Below are 25,008 nucleotides of genomic sequence, written 5' to 3'. Positions count from 1 at the left end.
TTCTAGTTCGATCTTTCCAACCAATCCCTTGCAGTAAAGACTCTTCTAAGGCAATGATGCTTCACATGAGCAGTTGCAACTCTTGATAAAAAGGATTGGTTGCTGAGCGTTTGCTTTTACGGTTGGTGCACTTAACTTGGGATTCAAGGCAGTGACAACAGAGCAGCACCGATCCTAAGACGCATTAAGCCCACCAATAGACAATGTGATGGTTAACCTTAAACCTCCCAGAGCTTTCAACTCCATATAACTTTGGCATTTACTTAGCTAACTTAAACCAGAAGCATAGGATTTTGGACCTCAGGAGGATGACAGCAAACACATCCTATAACAGGGGCCCCCCAGATATTTCTTTTTTGAATCTTAGAAAGGACCCATTATAGTCACAATTATGCAACAGGCACTGGCTATCCTCTGTAGAATAAACCCAAAGAACTGGGTGACAAATCTTGTGATCATTATGTCACTTGGTCCTCAAGGAACAGAAGTGAGTTATTGTGATGGGAATTGTTGTTTCTTAGCTTCAAAGTTCATGAGGAGGAGCTGGGTCATTCATTGTTATTAATGTACACCAAAGAGATATTGTCTATTTTGTGACAAGATACAGTTATGAAGGAGGCTCCACTTACTCGGAGTTTAGGGAGGCCAATTGTACACCAACTTAAAAAGAGCCCTACTAGAATCTGATTCAAATATTTCAGCACCAGATCAACCTCATTTTTGGGTATCAAATGGCATGTCACAGCACTAATGATACGTTAAAGTCGTCATAAACATCAGTACTCAGTAAAGCAAAATGGGCTGGCTATGTTCAAGATCTTTGCCGCACCCAATCCTAGCCCATGTCTATCCTAAAATCGGGCTAAGCTTAGTTCGAGCTCGATTTTGGCCCAGGTTGGTTTAAAGTAGACTCACCAATGAACTATGTATACATATAGCCTAATCCTTTAATTACCTGGCATGACCTGAATTGATTGCTTAAATAGTTATGTATCTTATATTATTTACTTTTTCTTTACCCAGGGTTTTTTTTCGTTCTTTTTATCTTTACGACTTTATTTCTCTTCTTTTCTTCCTTCTTAATTAAAGTTACAAATAAATAAATTAATCTAAAGGCCCCATTCGCTCGGCCTGCCGACAAACATCATTGGTAGGGAACAAACAAAGGTTGGAGCCAACCCTCGCCAGGAAATGGTCTAATCTTAGTGGGCCTGTCGAATTATTCATTTCTACCAAATTATAACGTCTTTGTATTCTCTAACTCAATATGAGTTTCCTATTTATTATCTAATTACTTAAGCTTTTGAATCAACTAGTTATCTAACATAATTTCTGATTATAAATTCATAACTCGTTTTGAACTCATTACGCAATCTAATCTATATCTTCTATTATGTTATGTAAATGAGCCATTAGACTGTCTTAAGTGTGAATCCATCATCTTAGTTTGTGCCAAGCTCGGCTATATTGAGAGAATTGAAAGGCTGAGCTCTCAAAAATCTGTGTTCTTTTTTCCACCCACCAAAAATGCAAATATCGTGATTGAACCAAGAACGTGGATTCCATTGCTAAACCAAGTATAAATCGATTGATAAATCTATAATACTACTAAGTATATCTGATGTCCTCTTAATCCATCAACAATCCACAGGGGCGTATAATGAAATCCTACCTGAAATTTTTTTAAAAAAACTCTCGGTTTTCTGCTTTCCCGGTGTTTTCCAAAGAACAAGTATCAGAGGAAAACTATCAAATAGGTTGTGGGCATGAGGAGAAGCATCAAATTTGATCATTAATTTCCATGTTCTGACATATTCATTTGCACAATTACTCATCGATTGATCTCAAACAGCAGTACTCCATCTTTCTGACTTCACTAATTAATAAAAGAAAAAAAAAGAAGAAGAGGGAAATAATCCCCATCCATCCTACTTTTTAACAATCTCGATAGCTAGTCGATGGAAGTTGAATTCTCCCAGAGATCGCAGTGGCAAGTGCAGTGGTGAAGTTGGGATCTTTCGTCAGATAAGATGCCATTTGCTCTACCATAAGTCTTTGAAACTCAGGCGAATCAATCTCCTTGCACGCATCTCCATTGCTTTGTTGCTGCGATCCTTGCTTGGTGAGATCAAGAGTAATCATCGGGCCCGAAGAATCGATCGAGATCGAGCATGGAAGCGATCCGTTTTGGCTCGCCCCGTTCGCCGCCTCGCCTTGCGAAGGATTGCTGTGGTTGTGCTCGCCTTCATACGTTGCTATCAGGATTGTTCTATCATCTGCACTTTTTTGCACCTAGTAGGTAGAAATGAACATGATCATAGAATATTATTACCTTTGTTACTTCATATTGGTGTGAAACTATATACATATCTATGCGATTTTCTTCTTAATACCTTCTTCTTTACTGGACATGAAGGAGCATAGGAGCATCTATAGTAGGCTCTAGGAGATGGGTTGTCTCTTGTGACCTTTTGCCCATACTTCCTCCATTGGTATCCATCTTTGACCACCTAAGGATTACACAACAATATATGAGAACCAAGTTGCGAAATTTCTTTATTATTATCATGTTATTGATTTTGTGGGGGGTCTCTATGGAGCTCACCAGGCTCGAATCGGATGGACCGATTCGTTTGTAAACTCTTGTGATCTTGGGCTTCTGTTCTTCCCTCACCCTTTTGCATGAATCCTCGGTCGACATGGGATCGGTACGATTGTTGTTGATGCCGTCGATTGGATCACAGGCTGCTTCGTTCCATCCGATCTTCCTCTTCGCCGGCGGCGAAGCTGTTCCTCTCCGATCGGAAGACACGCTCAGATTCAAGATTTGATTCTTGAGAGCGCTGTAGTCGTCGTCCATGTCCTTGAGCTTCTCGATCAGCCTCTTCTTCTCCTCCTTCATCTGATACAGTTTAGCTTCCAACGATCCGACCTATAACAAACGCACTATTATGACATTAGAAATTAATACGACACAAAGCTTCGTATAAAAAAAAAAGAATCTCTTCTCTAACGACTGCATTCCCTTCAACTTGTATAGGATTATTTGGTACCTCTCCCTGCTCAATTCATGGGGATCAACTTACTAACCATTAATTCCGAATTCGACAAAACATACCGACCAAAACATGCATGCATGCGTGTACTCACCGGAGCTTGGTCGGACAAGGGGAGAATTCCGAAGCTGAGGCCGAGGCTAAGGTCAGCGAAGTCCATGATCAATCCAAGAAGCTAAGCTACAACAAATGCTTATTTGGATTTTAAAAGAAGATGAATCAATTGTTCTAGAGGAACGGGGTACCAGTCCTTATATAGAAAGCAAACTTGGGATTGTCAAATGACTTGGGACGAACCTGTGGAGAAACAGTAGATGATGATGATGTCAAAGTGTATCACGTAATCAAATGAGGCATGATTGACGCCAATGCTGATGAGGTCATTAAAATCTCGTACGATTCTTTTAGAGGGTGTCAATTTTTGTTTTTGTTTTTGTTTTTTTGGGAGGGAATTAGATGGTCCTGAAGCCCTTTATTCTCTTTCATTTCGAATTTTTTATTTATTTTAGAATAATAACTAAATATCATAATAGTTGCTATGCATCAAAATTATATATATTTTTTATATTCCATACTAAATTGCTAACTTATACTTAATATCTATCCGATCAATCTACTTTATATCAAGTTAAAGAGCTATTTTTTATTCTATTTTATATCGTATCAAATATAATTATTAATATACTTATTCTAAAATATAAATAAATATAAAAATAATTTATTTTTAAAAGAAAATCCTTATTTTAAGAATAATAAATAAAAAAAATATATTCTAAAATTAACTATATTCTTAAAATTTGTGGATGCATCACAGTCTTGACTATTTTATGCTATGTCTACATCTCTCCCAAGAGTCATTTAAACTTGTTTGGCCTTTCTTTCCTGACTTCTACTTCAAGCTTTTGTTTTTATTTTCTGACTAAAAAACCCCTTGTTTATTTGTTTATATCCCTTCCCACATTGAAACAAAACAATCTAAAAACACCTAAAAGGAGGAGCTTTTCTACAACAATACCAACATATGTAAATGACATGGGAAAATTGCTTTCCTCCCACCATCCTGAAATGGCAACTACACAGTGGATTCTGAATTAAATTGAAATGGTTCCATTACTATTCTATGTTAGTGAAGTTGTTGGTTTGAATTTAAATATAATTCTCCCATTCTGACTCAGATTCGTTTGAAACTAGTGGCTGCTTGATGAATCCTAACAAACCAAAAAAAAAATGAACCAATGGGTATTAGTCTTTTTTTTTTAAAGATATAGACAACTAGTTAACTAATTAATAATAATAAAAACAAAGACTAGGAGTAGTCTTTATATTTATTACCATAAAGATGCTCTACAATTAACTAATATGACTCAGTATTCGCCTAGTTGTCGGAAAACTTTACAACATATTTCAATGTTAGGGTTGGTGAAGAAGCTTCAGTGTTGCACAAGTAAAATAGTCGATCGGTTTGGATTAAAAATTATCTGTTGGTTTATCTTCCTACACATCATTTGTTATAGAAAATATATATATAAATTTGCTGCAATAGATGGGAACTTTTATTTTATTGATCCAGTGAACTCTTCAAATAAGTCTGCACTGACCAAAGGATGGAAGAAAGTTATTACGGATAGAAATCTCCATGCAGTAGCTTAACATTTGTGTCTCTTTCTTATGTTGATCTTGTTGCGTCCAAGGGATGGATCTTTGAAGCACATCACAATAAGTCCTAATATTTTAAAATGATATGATGAACACAAAGCTAGCTTAAGTGAATAATGATGTTTTCCGTTGCAAAAGTAATTATATGTGCTCACATACCCATGAACTAATTAAGAGATTCTATTGAGGTTGATGAAACCTATGCTTCTATGCTTTATTTTTTCTTCGTATTTCCTTAGCCTAGCTAGCTAATATATAAATAGGTTCAATTTGTCACTACCTTTTCTAAAAAAATTATAGATTATAGTGTGAATTATCCCCGGCCAACTTATGCTATTGAATCGAACTTTCGTATCTTCAACGAGACTCAGTCATCCTCCAAAAGAGAATAAGGAAAGAATCGATTTCTTAGCAAATATGCATGCGATGAAGGGGAAATCCTTGTACGCCACATGTTTAACAATCACAAGGAACTCTTTTGACCTACGATGTAAGCATTAGCAATTTCATGAGATAAAATTATACCTTGAGTGTCTACTTAAAATTCTGCCCTTGTTCTTAAATAGTTTGTCAATTTAAATTCAGAATATGAAATAAAAGTAAAAAAACAATACCATAATTGAATTAGATAGGAAAATGTTTATAAAAGAGGTAGACATTAGTCTGCCAATAAATTTAATTGTTTGTACATATTATATATATATATATATATATATATATATTTATTTATTTATTTATTTATTTACGTTATTACTTGCATATTTCGCATTAATTGGGGTGATTAGAATTAGTCTAAACAATGGAGTTTCTATGGGCATCATACCCTTTTTTGTGAAAATTCCTAGTTGACAGGAAAGGAAGATAAAGATAGTGTAAGCCTACGATGATCACGAAAGTCGCCTTTAATGAACTTCCATAGATAACAACTATGGCTTCAGAAGAAATTTCAGTTATAACACATATAAGATGCAAATTATATTTGGAAGGCTTTGAGAAACATTTGATAACTCTACTTATCATTTATTATTGAAGGAGAAAAAAATGACTAAAGATTAATTCCTTTTTTCTTGGCAAAATTTTCAGCATGAGTGTCAGAAATCATAAATTTTAAGCATGAGGATTTGTCCATGAAATATATATCTGAGCATATATTTGATCTTATCCCTTCTCTTATTGCAGAACTCTCTCTATGTTTCTTTTTAGAATATTCACCTCCTATTATATGTTCCTTTCATTTTTCATAACTTCATATGCAAGCAATTCTTGCCTGCAAGTACTACTCTTTCAACAAAATGGTAATCTATTTATCATGTCTTAATTACCTTTGCACTTCTTTACGCTTTAGACTTTTCTTTGTTAGTAATAATATCCATTAAGAAGTTCTGGCTTGGTAGAAGTCATATAAATAAAGCTAGCTAGCCGGTGAGAAGTCTTTTGACACTGGGTTTGCTTTACAATGTACAGCCAAAAGAGACTGAATCAGCTAGTTGAGGACCAGCATCACAAGTGTCATGTCCTCATGCCACTTGTCCAACCACTGCAAGAGGAACAAAGACTAACTATATCAGTTTTGGTACTTATATGGTCCAATGAGGTGATGTGCCTATTGAGATTTACCACTAAACATGCAATACCCTTGAGTCTTTTCCCAGTCAATGAAGCAGTTTGAGTCAATGAGAAAAAAAAAAAAAAAAAAGGTTAAAGAGATTAGCCCATAGAACTTGTACAGGAGTTTCACGTTCAGATTGAATAACCGACTCATAATCTACTCCTGGGAGAAGAAATTAACTTAGTCTATGGGAAGAAAAAACTGGGGCTAGAGAACTAGTAGAATATCTCACATGCACTGTCGATCCGTGTGCTGATATTCAAATCAACGAACTGAGTCCTAATCTACTTGCAGGATAAGAGAAAAGAATACCAAATAAATACATGGAATGATAAAGCAGATAAGTTTGTCCAATATTATTTTTATTTAGTCACTTCCACTGACGCCGAAGTCAACGTTCTTATTTTTTCTGAAGAGTGCAACTACCCTGTCGGAGATAAATTATCTGCACAATTATCCGAAGGTAAATGTAAACTTTTCTGATCACGAGCATACGAGAATAAATATAGACAAAGAGGGCACAGAACCTAATTGATAAAAAGAGAAATTTTCTATTTATGAGATCTTTAGACGATTCGTAAATAACTCAATCTGAACACAATGTAATAAATATAATCAAATTAATGAGTTTCCTACTAAAAGATACAGGGAAAATAAAATCACCAAGTATCCCATTAAGGTTCAATTAATCTACATCATATATCAACTTAACGCTTAGCAACACTATCACTAATCAAGTATCATAAATAATAATATACCTAGTATGGAGAATGCATGCATAATTATGCAACTGATCATCATGAACGTAAAATAAAATATGCATGTTATGTATTTAGTTAGCATAGTCCGACATGACTCTCGCTAACCCTATCTACTACTTACGCGTGGTGCACCCCTTAACCATCATCACCCATAGTTAACAATCATAAAAGTTATCCATTACCAAAGACTAAGGAACCAGTTGTGAGACAACCACATGAGTCAATATCATAGAGAGAAGTCTCTGAGCCCCTAGCTCCTTCGCACCATCGTGCAACAAATCATGAACCGTCACTCAAGGATGCCATTACCCTACGTCATTGGATGCCGCTTGGCGTATATCATCCTACATTTTTTGGATACTTTAAAAAGTTGACTTTCATTAATTGATAGTAAGTCGCCCATCGCCCAATTAAACAACTATCTAATTGTTTGAGATCCGTAGACCAAAACCTCAAGTATGAGCACTTATTTATCATAATATAAATGTGCTCGCCCTTATCCCTAACTAGGGAGTTGTTCGGTATTGTTTGAGACATAGAAATAAAAGATGACTAGCAAAAATAAAATAGTAGACAAGTTATCATACCTAAGTATGCTAATGAATATGCATAACAATCAAAATAATAGTAGTTATATTAGGTAGCTTGACAAACAAACATGTGTTACTATGGCAAATAGATTATCATGTCATAAATGATTATTTAAATCATAACACATCACATCAAGTGATAACAAGGGTTGATAAACCACATGTCTGAATTTGCTAAAATTCCTTGGTGATAAGCAATTTACACTAGTCTTGACTTATACTAGGGCGAGCGTTTGCCCAGCCCAACCCGGGGCACCTGGCTTAGCTAAACCCAGCCTAAGTGTGGGTAATCCCCAACCTAATTAGGTTGGGGCTTAGACCGAGGTAGGGAGGGGCTATTTCCCTACGAGAGGGATGTTTTGCCGGCCAGAAGACACCGGATCGCCACATACGACGGGTTGTGTCAAGGGGGATGCCACAAAAGGCCTCTTGACCCCAATGACTCCCCATGATCACTTTTCGACACTTGATAGCCCGAGGAAGGGGACGAGTGCGACCAAGGTGGCACCAATGCCAAGGAGTGGCCATTCGCCACGACGAGGCATCGAGAGGCATCGACCAAGGAAGGGGAATGAGGAGGGAGGGTTGTGGCGGCCCACCATAGGCTATGGTGAGGTACTCGAGGGCCTCACTAATGCGAACTGGGTACCCTCCTCAGGGCCTCGCTAGAGCAGGGAAACAAGCTCAAGAAGGAGCCTTCCCCTTCGCCCAGCTCACTTATCGCCAAAATCGACCAACCACCTGCTGCCGCCGACTAGTCATGCACACACAAGGCCTATGACCACACATGCCCGAAGTGTCACTTCTCTATACTCAAAAGGATAGAAGTAGATATGAGGGTGCGAGGGAGGACTCACCGATGATGGCCGAGTTCATTAGCTCTGGCCATGGCAAACAACAACTAGGTGGGGTTGGATAGTGAAGGGGTAACTTGGAGAAGGGTGAGAGAGAGGGGCGGTGGCCCATTACTTGAGGGGTTGGCCAAGCGTAGGGGGCCTTAGACCTACCCTCCCTCGCCAGGCAAGTGTGGAGGGGGAAGAAAGGTGAGGGAGGGCACGTGATTTATTTTATTACAACCTCTTTCTATTTCAAACTTGGATATATTCATTAAGTTTAATTTTTTTTGATGATTATCTCTTGAATAGATCAATAAAAAAAAATATAATCATGAAATTGTTTTCAAATACACCCTTTTAATATTAACAATTACTATCAACCAAAGGTAAATAACAGAATCCTCTTTAGATGTCAAATCAAGCATTAATAGTAATATAACATAAGTAACAGTTGACAAGAATACTTACAAACCATTAGTTGAAATTCACAAATATTTCTATAGCAAACTTGCTCAACTCTTGAATTTGCCCATAAGGTCAATTCTAGAACAGATATTTCTTTTTATTATTCTTAAACTGAGTTCTTTATTTAACAAATAAATATTCTTGAGTTCACTGAAATAAGAGTGTAATAATTATTTTCGGTGTGATATAAAGTAAAGAAAAAGATAGAAAAAATATATTTTATTTTTTATAAAATTATTATGAATATCTTTGATTTTTATAGAGTATGTTGATGTGATATATATCAAGGGTAAATTAATAATTGAGTTAGTGTATTGTATAAGATGTAATTTTGAAGAATAATATTTGTATAAGTTCGTTATCTTTAGTTATTATTTTGGAATTAGGAGTTGTATTTGGAATGAGAAAAAACTTATGCTTGAAATAAATGGGGACTTAATCAAATAACCTGAGTGACCTAACAAATTTCTCCACGCCCTCAATTTTGATTAAAGTAAGTTACAAACATTAATTAAATTAAGAAGCAGTAGAAGTATGAATGCAATGAGATTTTGTCGTGGTCCAGGGAGATCCCTACCGTTCGCCAAACAAATCTCAGACCCAAGAATTGTGGAGCATCCAAAGACTATTCTCATATAATAACCATCAGAGTCTCCAATTATTTCACTAGTGCCTAACGACATATGTACACACTATACGCTGTCGATTCTTAGGACAATAGGTTATGGGACAGGCTAGATCCAAGAGACTTTGTTCCCCAACCAATCAATTCCGTACGTGGAAAAATCCAAGGAGAATTAGGAGCCTAGCAGGAAGTTACAATGTACAAATGTTTCAAAGCAAATATAAGCTCATTTTAAGTGTTCAGGAACACGATCAAAGTGTTGTTGATCGGTCTTATTAAACTCTCTTTTCCTAATTGACTAAAAACTCAAAGTGCCTTTCAGATACAATTTATTCCACAAGAAGTCACTTGGCCAGGTGAAAACCATGTGTCTTTGCTGACTAAGCATATGCGTAAAGTAATTAGCACGGTTTTTAGCGCACGATCAAATATTAAACAAACACTAAACACAAGATTAGGAATCTAAATAATAAGGTATATATTCTCAATAAATGTAACCTAATTAACGTTAGGTTTATAGGTCTTGACTAGGGTCAAAGTCTATATATTATTTTCCTCAAAGTCTTATTATTAATGTATTTAAATTTATGTCCAACAAACACCCGCCTGCCCGCCCGTCCTCTTGCGTCATGTTGTGGCGTCGTAATGCGTGACGTCCTTCCCTCGATCTTGCCACGGCTGAGAAAATCTACTACAAAAATTGGTGCGTCCACGTCGATCGTATCATCCATCCAATAATGATACGTTTGGCTTGACTTGACTTGAGACGTGACTTCGTTCGGTCTTCCTCCGTTTATTATGAAGCGAGAAAGTCCGACGAAGCTTCCTAAAACTGCCAAGATATCATTATACGTATATCACGTACGTCGAAAACAATAGAGAGCCCATCATTGATGTTAATGTTGAATATTATTAAGAGCTTGAGTAATGGTAGGTCTTGTGAATGTTGTTGTCGATTAGTATTTTTCAATGTATCAAATTTCAAGACGACAACTTGGGCCATAGTTTTGACACTAAATATATAGAAATTAACCACCTGTATCTCATCTTTAGTTTTCTTTTTATTTATTTTCATTCTTCTTTACATGTATATTCCTTTTAAAAAATTTATTTGCATGATTTCCTTACCTGAGGTACATTTCCTATGTATTTTTTACCTGAGGTAAAAGATGTCATATAATATGTTTTACTAATAGCATGATGTCATATTGAATAAATTAATTTGTATTCAATATGGTAATATGGTAATACATATGGTAATTGACATAGAAAATAATTTCCTTAGGTAAGGTAATTATTATTTTGTAAAAAACCAGACACTAAAATATCCATAAACTTAAAGCAAGTACTTAATTTGCATATAAAAACGTTTATAAACATATCTTTGATTAATTTTGATCACCAACCAAATAAGGCTTAAATTCTAAGTAATTTGATTGATAAAGTGACATAAATATAAATTAATATATACAAATAATTGTAAAGATATTTCTGTCTAGGTTCAAGCAATAACCATATAAAAAGATGTTTGCTTCGTTCATAGGATAATCTAGAGATAATTTTATACACTCTTAAATATAAATTAGATATATCTATAACTTTATTTATATTTTATTATTTGGTTGTAAAATGTGATGAGTATTTTAAATATATTTATATAATAATTTATATTTAGGTACTAAACTACGAATAAACATATATGTTAACTGTAATAAAAATCTTGCTTAAAAAATATGCAGAACTTTACGACATTCTACCACTTATGATAAAATTTAGTATATAACTTATAATATGAGTTGTCATATATAAGATTTGACTAATATATATATATATATATATGTAAGATATTTAGTTATAAAATATATTTTAAAAAAGTTAATTTATGAATAAATATCCCTTACTGCAATAAAATGCCATCTAAGAGTTAATCATAATCGTTGCCACCTCGCATGAGTCCTTCCAAAAGATATATCAAAGAAAAATGAAAACACGGTATGAATAGATAAATAAAACCAAGTGTTTTGAGGGATATTCAAGTATATATCAGTTTTTAAAGAGTATATACGTAAATAAAGGATTTTAGAAAGTTCTACACGGAAGGAAACCCTCCTTTTAAAGTAAATTTCCTAATGACGTTTCTCTCAATAGGAAATAATTAAATTTTTGTTAAAGATATTGGTAAAGCAAGTCATTGCTGAGGTTAGAAGAGTTCACACATGGTACCGGATAACATTTAACAAATACCATGCACTACTTATTAGTGTTAAAAACCATATATATATATATATATATACATTATATTTATTACATAAACTAACTTGTGGATTAGTTAGGAATGAACATATAATCATAATTAAAATGAGCATAAACGTGACGCAATATTAACGGGGTGACAACTAATTAGATAAGCTCTAGATATATGCACCATTGTGACTCAGATCAATGACGTCACTGCCCGTGCACGTGATGAGGACGGTTGCCATGCCTGCTTAATTTAGTACATCGACGTGCCGATGCTTGAAAAGGTTTGTGTTAAGACCTAAACCTAATTTGCTTGACTTGACTTAAAACAACGACTTCTTTTGGTCCCCTTAATTTCTTCCAACACCACCACTGTACCAACTCATTTCTATTTATCCAAAAGTTCTACATATTTGCCCTAATTTTACTGTACGATTCAATTGGGTCCAAAATCAAGGCCCAGTCCATGACCGTATTGGGCCTAATTTAAGTTGGGCTTTACCATCTCTCGCCCAACTTTAAATTGGGCTTTTCCCAGTACCGAGCACAATGAGCTCAAATTATTTCTCTATGGGATTGGACTAGGAAAGCATATTTTAATTCGTTAAATTAGATTATATATATATATATATATATATATATATATATATATATTGAAATTTGAACTGGCTCAGGCTCGGATATGAGTTTCACTTGGCATATTAAGTTTTATTGGGGAATTTCCAGCTAATTCCTTCAGCTAGTCGGCTATTCTGGACTCGGAAGTAGATCCGGTGAGTCTAGAGGCGATCAGGGAGCGAGCAACAGCTGTCGCTAGTCCAACGAATCACCGCACATAACGCGTCCCGCAGAACTTATTCTCCGCCGTCGGATCTCATTGGCCAAACCGATTCCGATTAAACGTAGGAACCAGGATCAGCGCCGACACCGCTTCTCGCAGAACTTATTCCCCACCGTCGGATCTTAGCGGCCGAACTGATTCCGATAAACGTTACAACTGTCCAAGCCCCCCACCTATATATAGAACCCCAAAGGAAAAGGCAAACCCTAAACCCAACTCAAAATTACGAGTCCTCTCCTCTCCTCTCCTCTCCTCTTCTCTTGTGCCTCTTCATCTCATCTCATATCATCTCAGGGAATGCAGCACGATGAAGAGAACCACCTCTGATCTCGCCGGGAAGCGCAAGAACCAAGGCTGCGACAGGAGCAGCCACCGCAAGCACGTCGAGGACGGCTAGCAAAAACACCCTAATTAGCATGGCGCTGAAGGAGAAGGGCGTCGTCATCCATGGACGCTACCAGCTCGGCCGCCTCCTCGGCTGCGGTAACTTCGCAAAGGTTTACGTCGCCCGCGACCTCCGAACCAACGACGACGTCGCCATGAAGGTCGTCTCCAAGGAGATGGTGATCCGCCTCGGCATGGCGGATAATATGACGAGGGAGATCACCGCCATGAAGAGGGTCGCCGCCCACCCAAACGTCGTGCACCTCCACGAGGTCATGGCCACCAAGTCCAAGATCTACCTCGTCATGGACCTCGTCGGCGGCGGCGACCTCCTCTCCAAGCTTGGCAGCCGCGGCCACCTCACCGAAGACTCGGCGCGCCGCTACTTCCGCCAACTCATCTCCGCCGTCGCTTTCTGTCACAGCTGCGGCGTCTACCACCGGGACTTGAAACCTGAGAACCTCCTTATCGATGACGATGGAGATCTCAAACTCGCCGACTTCGGCCTCAGCGCACTCGCGGAGCCCGTGAGGCCGGACGGGGGCGCACTCCTCCGCACCTCGTGCGGGACCCCGGCCTACGTGGCGCCGGAGATGCTAGAGCCGGAGATCGTGGCGATGAAGGGCTACGACGGTGCAAAGGCCGACCTCTGGTCGTGCGGGGTCATACTCTTCGTCCTCCTCGCCGGGTTCCTCCCGTTCCGTGGCGACAACCTCCCCGCCATGTATAAGAAGATCCAGCGCGGCGAATTCGAATGTCCGCCGTGGTTTTCCTCCGGCGCGCGGCGAGTAATCACCAAGCTCCTCGACCCCAATCCCGGCACCAGGATCACCGTCGAGAAGCTCGTCGAGATGTCGTGGTTCAAGAAATCACTCGCGGTCACAAAGAGCACGCTAGAAGTGGAGAAAGATAGAAAGATGAGTAAGAAAGATGAGGAGGAGGACAAGACAGAGCTGATCAACGCCTTCCACATAATATCGATGTCGGAGGGGCTGGACCTCTCGCCTCTGTTCGGAAACGGAGGAGGGAGGAGTGACAAAGAAACATCGAGGCTAGAAGCGTTGGCAGCGCGGGCGGCGGAGAGGAGCAAAAAGCACGACGGAGAAAGCGTAGAATTTCGGAAGGTTTGCGGCGAGGAGACACAGCCTGCGATCGATGCAGTTTGGTCAGCCGCCTCCGCCGTCGTTTGATCAACAATCAACGTCGGAAATTCGCATACGGTGTCCATTTTTTAGAATTGTAGAAGCCACAGATAGGAGATATCTTGTTTAGGATATGAATAAAGGTTACGGAGGTTTTTCTCAATCTTCTCTTCATTTTATTCGTTATCTTTTTGAAAAACGGTTGCAGGATACAACATGGGTGGGCCTTCGGCCCAGCAATATACATAGCATCCAAACATGATCCATAATAATATTACGATAATATGACTCAAACATATGACATGTATAAGTCTCTAGGATAATAAGCCAAAACCAAATTATTTCCCTCAAGGATAATAAAATGACAACGAGGTACAAAGTTCAAGAGAGGCTATCTCAAAAAACAAAAAGAAAAGGAAAAAAAAAAGAACATAATTTATTTAAACAGTTTTTGAATATTACATATTTGGATTAAAGATATATGATTCATTATAATTCTTTAAAATTTTAAAACAGGTCGTGACAATTGTTAGATTTTATTTATACTTATTTAATTAATAAATTATATTTTAAAATATAATTAATATTAATGTAATGTGTTTAGATTTTATGTATGAGCATTTGCATAAGTTATGAGATATTTGATAAAGAATCTCGGTAATATATGCTACTTTTATATTTATCTTTTTTCTAAAAAATATTTATAGTTATCTTTTAAGAGATAAGTACCTTTATTTCTAAAAGGTATTTAAGGTATATGAAAATAGATTTAATGTAACCATAATTTGGAAATCATATTTTAAAAGGCGATCTACAATCATATTGAGATCATCTTTTGGAGGCCATTAGAGATCACTTCTCAAATGAATAGTGCTAAATCATTTTCAATTCTACGCATCTACAATGGATCTTAAAAAACTACGTCTCGAGGGGCACTGAGATGAAATAATTAACTTCGAGGGTCACTAAGACGAAATAATTAACTTTGAGGGTCACCATGGTTATGAAACCTATCTCACAAACAGTGTGTCACAAGGTTTAGCGAGCAGTATTGGTATATATTAAGCTGTGGGAATCGCCGAGTGATTTGTAAGCTTCTTTGATAACTACAACAAGTTTCAATGCTTGGTTTCAATTCGAGTTTGAATCCATGACTTATTTCTCGGTTTGAAATTTTTTTTAACATAAAATATTTTTATATTTTACGATTATTTATTCATAATTTATTTTTCGCATATTATTATAGTAAGCACAATGCTAGCAAAATCATAAAAACTATATATTTCTAATAATTTTTAATTCAATCCAAATACAATTAATTTGGCAACTAGTCATTCTAAAAAAAAATGAACACAATGTTATCTAAACAATTATCAAATATCACAAATATTCGGATTACAGATAAATAAATAATTCATCATAACGCTGCAAAAGTTCGAAACAAATTTGAATATGGCTACACATGATCATGCCATCAAAATCACAAACACTATAAACGTTCTTTTGAACCATCATATTTCGTAATCTTTTGCAAGGTTTAACACCAGTTTTATCGTCTAAATATATACCAAAGCTAATATGATTTTTTAATAGAGTAGCATGTCCTATCGACATTTCTCAAAGTATCCGAGTATGACAGTTTTGATCCTTAGGAAATAATTTTGATCCCTATTATATGTGGACTGTGGAGGCCTTCTTATTAATTTCTTTGGTGTTGCATCTTCCTTATCTTATAATTGTTTCAAGAGAAGTTGATCATTGACCCATCTTACGCTTTTACTACTAAGTTGCTCTTTCTTCATAGTTATTGCATGATTTATTCAGAACATCACTCGTTGATGATAACATCACTATTACTTTTATTTACTTGTGACACTTTCAGTATTATATGGTCTATAATTGAGTTTACTTGGCTAGAAGATAGAAATATATCAAGAAAAGTTAACACAGTCTCGATTCAATCAATTTTGCAGATGACATTATTCACAGGGAGATCAACATATCCCAATAGCTTTTAACCCACATTGATGGGCCTAATGAGCAAGAGGCTGCACCTTCAATTTTATAATTAACTTTCATGCCATAATCTTTTGTTAAACTTTTTTATGTACATATAATACAATTACTTTGTTTATCATTTTAGCATGTAAGAGACAAATTTTAATCAATTCAATATGTTTTGAGTGTAAATTGTGGTTGACTTAATTGTGCTAATCATCTTTTTTCGCGGAAAATATCTATGCCGATAAATTCTTTTTTGCCACTCTATATTTTATATTGGCAGATCTTAATCGTCGTTAATGGTAATTTTGCCGCTATAGAGGTATACCAGTAAATATTTGACCTATAGCAGTGAATATTTCCTACGTATAGGCCAAGTATCTTGTATTGGCTTCATTAATCTACTTAGCTAGCTGATCTTTCATCTCATCCTTCTCCATTTTCAAGCTCTCCAATTAGTCACTGAGACTCAATTTTTTCTTCTTCTTCAATTTATAGGACCAATGAAAATTTCAGTAGAGATATGATTCATAGTTTGAGTTGGTTTAGATCGATATTCAAAGTTAAAGTCAATCAAACCATCAAACTTGAATCCTACTCAATTTAGGAAAATGAATCCTACTTGGGGTACTAGGAAAATCGAATAGTACTCATACTATGAACAACCAAACTAATATGAATATGTGATACAAGTAAGAGGAGAAAAAGTAAACTTGAGAGCAAATAGAAAAGGTAAACATGAAAAACATGAATAATATACTTTTTTTAATGAGAAAAACCATTCTTACACACCGACTACTATTGATAAAAGTACATCTCTCTAGCTTGAACTCCTCCTTGATTAATTACTCCACGAGGTAGAAAACTTTTGATTTGTTTCCCCATGTACCAATCTACAGGTTGATCTCTTCAGCACTCTGACATATGGAGTAACTCTTCCATTTTTTAATAAAAAAATATAGTCAATGATGGAAACCTAGAGCTCTCCAAGTGTATAATTTGATCTCCCTTGATTCCCTTCTATTAATAATTGAGTTGATCCTCCCTCTAACCTTTGATTCTACTTTGTCTACTCATTGTTTGACAAACACTTATACTCAAATAGTTTCTTACAATTGATAGAAAATTGAAAACTTCAAGTAAGAGATTTTAGGATGAATTATTTGTGTTTTCATAGATGTTGGTCCTCTTTTATAAATATTAGGAACGTCTATGGTTCGTACTATTTATTATAGAAAAATTCAAGTCTAAATAGAGCTCGAGTGCGTACTTGACTTTTTGGGTGTGCATCCAATTATACTAAAATTATAGAATACATATTCTTTTATGCCGGGATGTGCACCCATCATGTAGTGCTAAAAAACATTAATTTTTTTTGACTAATTTTGAGTTCGTTCTTCGTCTCCCTTCATACATACACTCTTGTACAAATTATTTATCTTGATCTTACATTAATAATAAATTACACAACATATTTCTAATTATTGTATCTATAAATTTATCGTGATATAAAATTACACTAACAATATAAAAGGTCTCTCCCACTTAAGTTTACAAGTTGCTACATTGTGAACCTTCAACACAGCTTGAGTTTATTAATCGATGTGACAGTTTCTCAAGGAATCTAGACATGTTACTGTGCTTCAATAACATCAGGCTGAGCTCACTAATCGACGACCCATTTCCTGAAAAGAATCTTAACATGTTAATGCTTTTTAAAATAATTTCGTGCTTCCCACCCTAAGACATGATCTTATAAACTAATGATGATCCCAAACAACTGGACTAACCCCACCACTAGCTTCATATGCACACATCCACTACCAACACGAATAACTTCATGGGCTTCCCCTAATTATACGCATTACCAATCTGTTTATCTTCTCCTGTATGTCTTACACTATTAGTCTATTACCCCGTGCCATGTAGTCATATAGGAAATATTAATTTAGGATAATGCTAATATACTCCAAAGACCATTTATTGCCTTGTACTTAACGAGGAAACGTCATGTATCACCAGTACACAGTTTTCTTTGACTGATTGAAACCCGTGTGATAAGGACAGATCATATGGGACAAAGCTTTCCCAATATAAGGTTGAAATAGTCTCTATTATTCTAGCCATTCTTTTTTATAAAAATTCCGCAGATTCCGAATTCATTTAGTGTGATTTCAGTGTGGATCAATCTGTCACATTAGTTTGGAAACTCGTTAAATATGTGTCAATATATTGATGAACATATTTGAATACCTCAATCACTCCGGAAAGATAATGCAAGTGGCAGTAGGATTTAAACAAGTATGATAAGAACTGTCAGATGTATCCGGTCAAGAAAATGTGAAGATGGACACAACTTATTTATTAAATAATTATATGGACCATAAACACGATATTGGTAATACAATTTACTCATATTTATATAAGTTATTTTGATTATGAATAAGTTTTATTGAACATTACCCCCATTTAATAATTGAGTTAGATGGATCGTGAGCCAATTTATATTAAACTCAAATATGAAACAAATTATGAATCTGGTTATATTGAATTTAAATTTATGTAACACCTTCAAATCCATTTGGGGTGAAAAATTGCGAGTTTTTGACCAAATTAGTCCTATTCTAATTTTTTTTTTCATCAAAATAGACTATCTCTTAAACTTACTACTAAATAGAATTTAATTCACTATAGGCATAATAAAAATGCTAACTTATCAGCGTTTATGTATGTACATCTCTGTAACTTAATCTTTTATTAGTTAAGGCAAAAAAATATCTAACGATAAAAATGTTGACCTGATTAGCATTTTTGTTACCGTTACAATGAATTAAGCCTTGTTTGATAATAAATTTGAGTAACAATCTATTTCGATAAAACATATATATATATATATATAATAGGTTTAATTTAGTCAAAAACTCGAAAAATTGCTAGCCTTCTTGGATGCAAACGATTGGAACTCAAAATTTCTTTATATACATAAAAATACCGAATTGATCAGTGTTTTATATATATAATTCTCTTTAACTTAGTCTTGTAACGGTTAAGATAAAAAAATGTCTAACGCTCACCTGATTAGTATTTTTATTAGAGCTATAATAAATTATACCCTATTTAATAATAAACTTAGTAATAATTTATTTCAATAAAATATATATATATATATATATATATAATTGGTGTTATTTGGTCAAAAGCTCCAACTATTGCTACCGTTGTTGGATGCAAACGATTGGACCCCAAAATCTCTTGGATTGAAGCCTAAGACGGTTCATCTTCTCTGCGGTGTCAAGGCAGCACCGTGGGCATCCTGTACTACCACCTTTGCCATTTTGGGAAGTTTGGGAATCCGAGAAGTTTGGCCGTGATCTTATCATAATACTGGCGAATCTTCCAATTGTACGGCTGGGATAGATGCGCGGGAGCACCTGTACCGTCTCGGTCCTCGATCCACTCGCATCAGAGCGCGCATCTCACCGTCCAATGCGACGACGTCATTAGAGTACGGACTCCCGCGTAGAACGCTTCTATGCGGACACCCTTGTATCTACCGCCGATGTTAACCCGCGCGCTACTTCACCGCCCGCATAAAGGCTTCCTCTATGCAAGCGTTCTGGTAGGAATATAAAAAATGTGGCCAATCATAAATCGACAGCATTCAGATCTAATCTACTATCACTTCGCCTCTTTGTTTACCTTATTATTATTATTATTTTTCCATTTTATTTATTTTGTTGTGATGTAACAAGGAATAAGAGACAAATGCTATGCCCACAAACAGTCGATGACGAAGTTGCCATGATTGTGAATTTATTAAGAAAGAAAAGTTACGGACGGCTCAGATGCTCCCACGCCTCTCTGATGGAGTTTCTGATCTCCTGCAGCCTCGAACGTACGGATTTGGCACAGTCAGATAGTTGGCAACTCTTAACTGGCTGCCATGCCGAATACTTGCCTCAGGAAAGATAGAGTCAGCCCGGCGTTCGACTCTGTGGGCTGGTTACCAGGAGGGCAACACGTGTCAAGAACGATCAAATCGCAGTTGGGGCCTCGATTGCTTCCCGTGTCGGCTGTGGAAACCCTAATTGGGGTGGTGTTTTACTCTTTTTTGTTGTTGTTGTTACTATGGTGTTCTTCTATAAATAGAATGCCAAGGATAAGGGTAAAGCATCAGATCTGAGTAGTTCTTCTTCTCTATCTCTCTCTTCTTCTTCTTCTTCTTCTTCTTCCCTTCCTCTATCTCTTCTTCTTCTTTGTTTTGGTGGTGGTGGTGGTGGTGGTACGCGTGCTGACAGAAGAGAGTGAGCACACGGCGGCGATCTCCATCGTTGGATGCAGTCGCTGTTGCGTGCTCACTACTCTACCTGTCAGCCCTCCTCCTCGGAACTCGCTTCTGTACCGCCGCAAATTTTGCAATTTGCCCCTTCATCATCATCTTCTATCTTTAGTTTTTTTTTTTTTTTTTAATTTCATTCGAAGTTTTCGACGCGTGCAGTCTTCTGATACATTTGTCACTCTCAACGACCATCCAGATTTTCTTTTCTTTTTTGGGGGTACGAGCATCAAAAGTTTGTTTGTAGGGAGGTTAGGAGAGGAAGCGTGGCTTTTGAGATAGCGGCTTCTTGGGGTGCGGAAATCACTGTTTGACTGGTCCTCTCTTTGTCTCTTCTTCTTCTCCTCCTCCTCTTGTTTCCCTTATATGCTTCAGTAATCTTTTATTTTTTATTTTTCATAATCTGCCTGGATCTGTGAGATCTTGAACTTGATCTGTTTCCCGGAGATCTTTTTTCTCGTCTAACATGAAGGAAAGATTTAGAGAGTGAGAGTGAGAGTTGAAAGATCTATGATCTATGATCTCATGTGAGACACTCCGTTGAAAGAGCTATGATCTCATGTGAGACAAGACACTCCTCAGGATGGTTTTCTAATCCTTTGTTTTCTCCATGAGACTTTTTAACTCTCTATCAGGCACAGGAGGAGGAAGTAAGGCAGCTGTTGAGAGTAGAAAGAGAGTTTTCCACATTTGGTTAACAAAGGTTAGTAATTCCTCTCTTGCTGTTCAATCTTGTCGTTTCCACTTTTAGGTTTTTACAGATGAAGACACTTTCAGTCTTTCATTGCTATTTACCTAAATAAGTACAAATCCAAAAACCCACTTGCTCGACAAGATTTGAACTGTGGACTACTGTTCCATTGCAAAACTGGTATCTCCTGACATAGTCAAACTGGTTCCTTCTGACAAGATCTTGGTATTGTCTATGTATTGTGATGATAGAAAATCTGATTGCTTTCTCTTTTCTTGTTAACTTCATGTGCATCAATATGGATGATTTGCATCGATGTGTTGCTACACACCTGTTTGAGTCATGTTGTGCTTGAAGCACAGATAATTTACTGATCTTGTTATCAAATTATCCACATAATTTATAGCATGTCTGAAAAGGAGAGAGATTTGCGTTATGAAACTACAGTAAATGTCAGGATAAAGTAAGTAGAAGAAGAGTTGTTATAGGAAGGGGAAAGATGTACGGAGGAATTGTGTCACATGGATAAAGAAACTTGCAATAAGAAGTGTTACAGAGAAGTTGAAGTTCAAACTGAAGAAAATTATAGTTTCAGTTGGTAGAAAGCACGCTTATAAGATGTAAGAGAAGTAAACTTAATCTGTAATTAAAATGACTAAACATATGTGGAGAACAAATCCATATCGATGAGATGACCGTCTAAGATATCGACAAGAGGACTGAAAAGACCTAGGAGTCCCCTATGAGAACATAATAATGACTTTGAAACGAAGATATAGATGGAACCCCCTATACATAAGCTAAATATTCTTCACGTGAGAACAAATGGGGTTTTATCTTTACTTGCTTCGGTACTCTTGATTAATAGAAGTAGTTTAAAGCTCCATACTTTGGTACTTTTATAGAGCTTAGCTGAATGTTAAGTTTTGTATTATAAGAGCTTAAGTAACTCCAAATGTAATCACAAACCTGGATACGAACCGTAAAATAATTTGCAACTGTATATCTATACTTAAACTAAAATCTTTTAAGTAAACCAAATTATCAATGCTAAGATGTGATAGCTTCCAAATACTATGTTTCTTTTTATTCCAAAATCGGCCTTTACATATGATACTTCTTTGTTGCTTCCTAATCGACTGCAGTGAAGCAACTCATTCTCATATTCCTCTTTCCTTGAGAGGAACTAAGTCCTTCTGTTAGACCAATAATCAGGACCCTAAAACATTCATATCTATTTTTCTTTCCCGTTTTTCCTCTTACAGTTACATTTACACCATTATCGTTGGCAATTGTAGTTTTAAATTAACAAAATTTTAAAGTAGCTAGCAATTATCCACATCTATTTCTATTTGTTGAATTAACTGAGAGTAGAATTACATAATAGAAAAGGTGTACTTGAAGACAGTTCATGCTAATCCATGGTTTGCTAAGGGAAGGTGGAGTGAGCACATCAACTAGAAATTTTCTTCCTTTGGCTCAAATATAGGAAAATTTGGTGTATGACATTACCTTCCTAAGGTGATGCCATTTTATGGGTCGTCTCAATTGTCATAGCTGTGCAAGGACGAAACAATATTCTAGTGTCAAGAATCTAAGAACACTAATCTGAAGAATCTTGAATCTGATCATGTAACCATATATTTATTCAGAAGTATTCAAGGGAGGATGGTTCATAGTGTTTCAGACATAATTGCAGTTAAAGTAGATTTCTCAAGTGGCCCTATTGGTGAGTTGACAACAGTTTTGAGTTTGACATATTCTGATATCTCCAACTTATTCTCACAAAGATGACTGATATGACAATTATTTATTAATATGTCGTTGGAAGATTGTCTATTCATTATTTCATGTTACATGAATTATGATCAACATTTATTGCAATAACAAGAACATCGAGACCAACTATTTGGAGTTCATAATTACTAAATTGTATGATCTTAATATGTTATCCTATAGTCTCTTTGAGGATCTAATTTCATAGTGATCTTACCAGAAAAGATATAATGAGAAATACTGATACTGAACATAATTTAATTTTAGCATTCACGGGACATAACCAATGGAGACCCTATAAAAGGCAATTGAAGAGGAATGATTTCACTGAGGTAAATTGCTTCATGGGAGGCCAATACTGACATCAATCAGGATTGTATAGGCTATACTACTACTATTAATCTATAGGGGTTTTGAATATCCATCATTTTATGGATGTTGCGTTTAATGCTAAATATCATGTTTTTCATTCTGAGGTTCTTCATTTTCTTATAACAGAAGTGATCTACCATATTATTGACTATTCTTTTAATTCCACTGAATCATTTTGAACAGACATAATCATGCCTCTTTTCTATTCTTTTTGTTATACCTCTTGGTATTTGATCTCTTAGGTTGCAATTTCTTTGAGCACATAGGCAACATTAACAATATTCAAGAGTTACAAAGTATGATATATGTGGGGGATAAGAGAAGCCCTCACTTGTCTGTAACATACAATATAATAAAGGAAAGGTATCAAACCCTAACAACTCAAAAGTGATAGGAATAATGCCCAACAAAAAACAGGGAGGTGGAATATACAGCGGTGACCCTTTGAACAAGCACCTACAATTTGGGTAAAACACAAGTTATAACAAGTAAAACATAGTATTAAGATTGATAAGCACAAGTGATCTACAAATAAACCAACTTTGATAGGAATATAGGAGCAAAAGGGTCTAATGACTTGTATTCCCATCGTGACCTTCGTTGCTGTGGACACGCATAATCCTGCATTCACCACCATATCACAGTATAGTAAACACAGTTACCCTTCAAATGAGGAGGAAGGTAATGGCAGATCATATGACACACAAAGCCGTGTCCGAAAAACAAACTACCAATGAAGTCTAAACATCGACAAATGATGGGGAAACGAAAGGCAAGGTTCTAAGCCACCATTGGAAAACCAACAAGGGAAGAAGAGCCGCCACGAAACGCGAAAAACCTAATTTTCTCCAGCAACCAATCTCAAGCCACGGTAGTCACGGTCGTTAGAGCCAATTTGTGGGAGGCAAGAAACGACTCAGCCACACTCCCAACCCCTCTCTCCCACACCTCGTCGTGTCGACGAGCAGACTCGAGGGCACTCACCCATGGCAAACAGGCAGGCGAGAGAGAGGACGAGGTGAGGAGGGAAGGGAGTCCACCACGATGGGGGCCAAGCCCCTTCCCTCAACCTGGTCTTATTGGGTGGGGGAGGGGAGAGGGAGAAGGCGGCTACGGTGCTGGGGAGAAACTAGGGAAATAAACCCTAGTAGAGTAAAAAATGAAACTGTGTATATCCTCTTTTAGGTTGCAATGAGTAATTGTAATTTGCACGTTTTGCAACCTCATAGACACATAGTCTATTTAAGAAGTTCAAGTTTGTATTAGTTTAGGTGGATTCACAATCTGTGAAGCATCCTTTCAGATGGTGAAATAATTTAGAAAATTTAATCATGACATTGTGATTCTTGATTCGCCGTCCAATTGAGAGAAATATTGAGGAAGATAAGAAAGTGAAAGATAAATGATTGCATTGTAAACTTCATCTTGTTTATTCGATAAGATTTGGACATAAAAATACCTTTTTGTTAAACTAGCATGGACAGTTCTACAATGAATCATCTTGAGAAGTTTTTATGTTTGGTATTTTTGCCCACTCGTTGGTAGTTCCTTTTATCAAATTCTTTGAATTTCAAGCAGTATATGTCATTATGGAGGTCTGCTAGGTAAGCATTACTAAATTCATTT

At 36.4% G+C, this 25,008-nt stretch overlaps 2 protein-coding genes across 2 annotated transcripts; one reads left to right on the top strand and one right to left on the bottom strand.

Annotated features, from left to right (window-relative positions):
• Positions 1–1,767: 1,767 nt before the first annotated feature.
• LOC140773096 (WRKY transcription factor WRKY76-like) lies at positions 1,768–3,309 on the bottom strand. The gene is made up of 4 exons (XM_073115468.1): positions 3,151–3,309; positions 2,606–2,932; positions 2,394–2,510; positions 1,768–2,292 (listed from the first exon to the last, which is right to left on the bottom strand). The coding sequence occupies exons 1-4, from the start codon at positions 3,214–3,216 to the stop codon at positions 1,936–1,938; spliced, it is 867 nt and encodes a 288-aa protein (XP_072971569.1). The 5' UTR covers positions 3,217–3,309; the 3' UTR covers positions 1,768–1,935.
• Positions 3,310–12,894: 9,585 nt separating this feature from the next.
• On the top strand, positions 12,895–14,359 carry LOC140774365 (CBL-interacting protein kinase 6-like). The gene has a single exon (XM_073117334.1). It carries the CDS (start codon positions 13,097–13,099, stop codon positions 14,252–14,254), a length of 1,158 nt encoding a protein of 385 aa, XP_072973435.1. The 5' UTR covers positions 12,895–13,096; the 3' UTR covers positions 14,255–14,359.
• Positions 14,360–25,008: the final 10,649 nt, after the last annotated feature.

The sequence above is a fragment of the Typha angustifolia genome, chromosome 13 (genome assembly GCF_048772165.1).
Source record: "Typha angustifolia cultivar Huaian chromosome 13, ASM4877216v1, whole genome shotgun sequence".
Taxonomy (NCBI): Eukaryota; Viridiplantae; Streptophyta; class Magnoliopsida; order Poales; family Typhaceae; genus Typha; species Typha angustifolia.
Note: the sequence above shows the minus strand (reverse complement) of the source record. Positions and strands in the feature narration are given on the sequence as shown.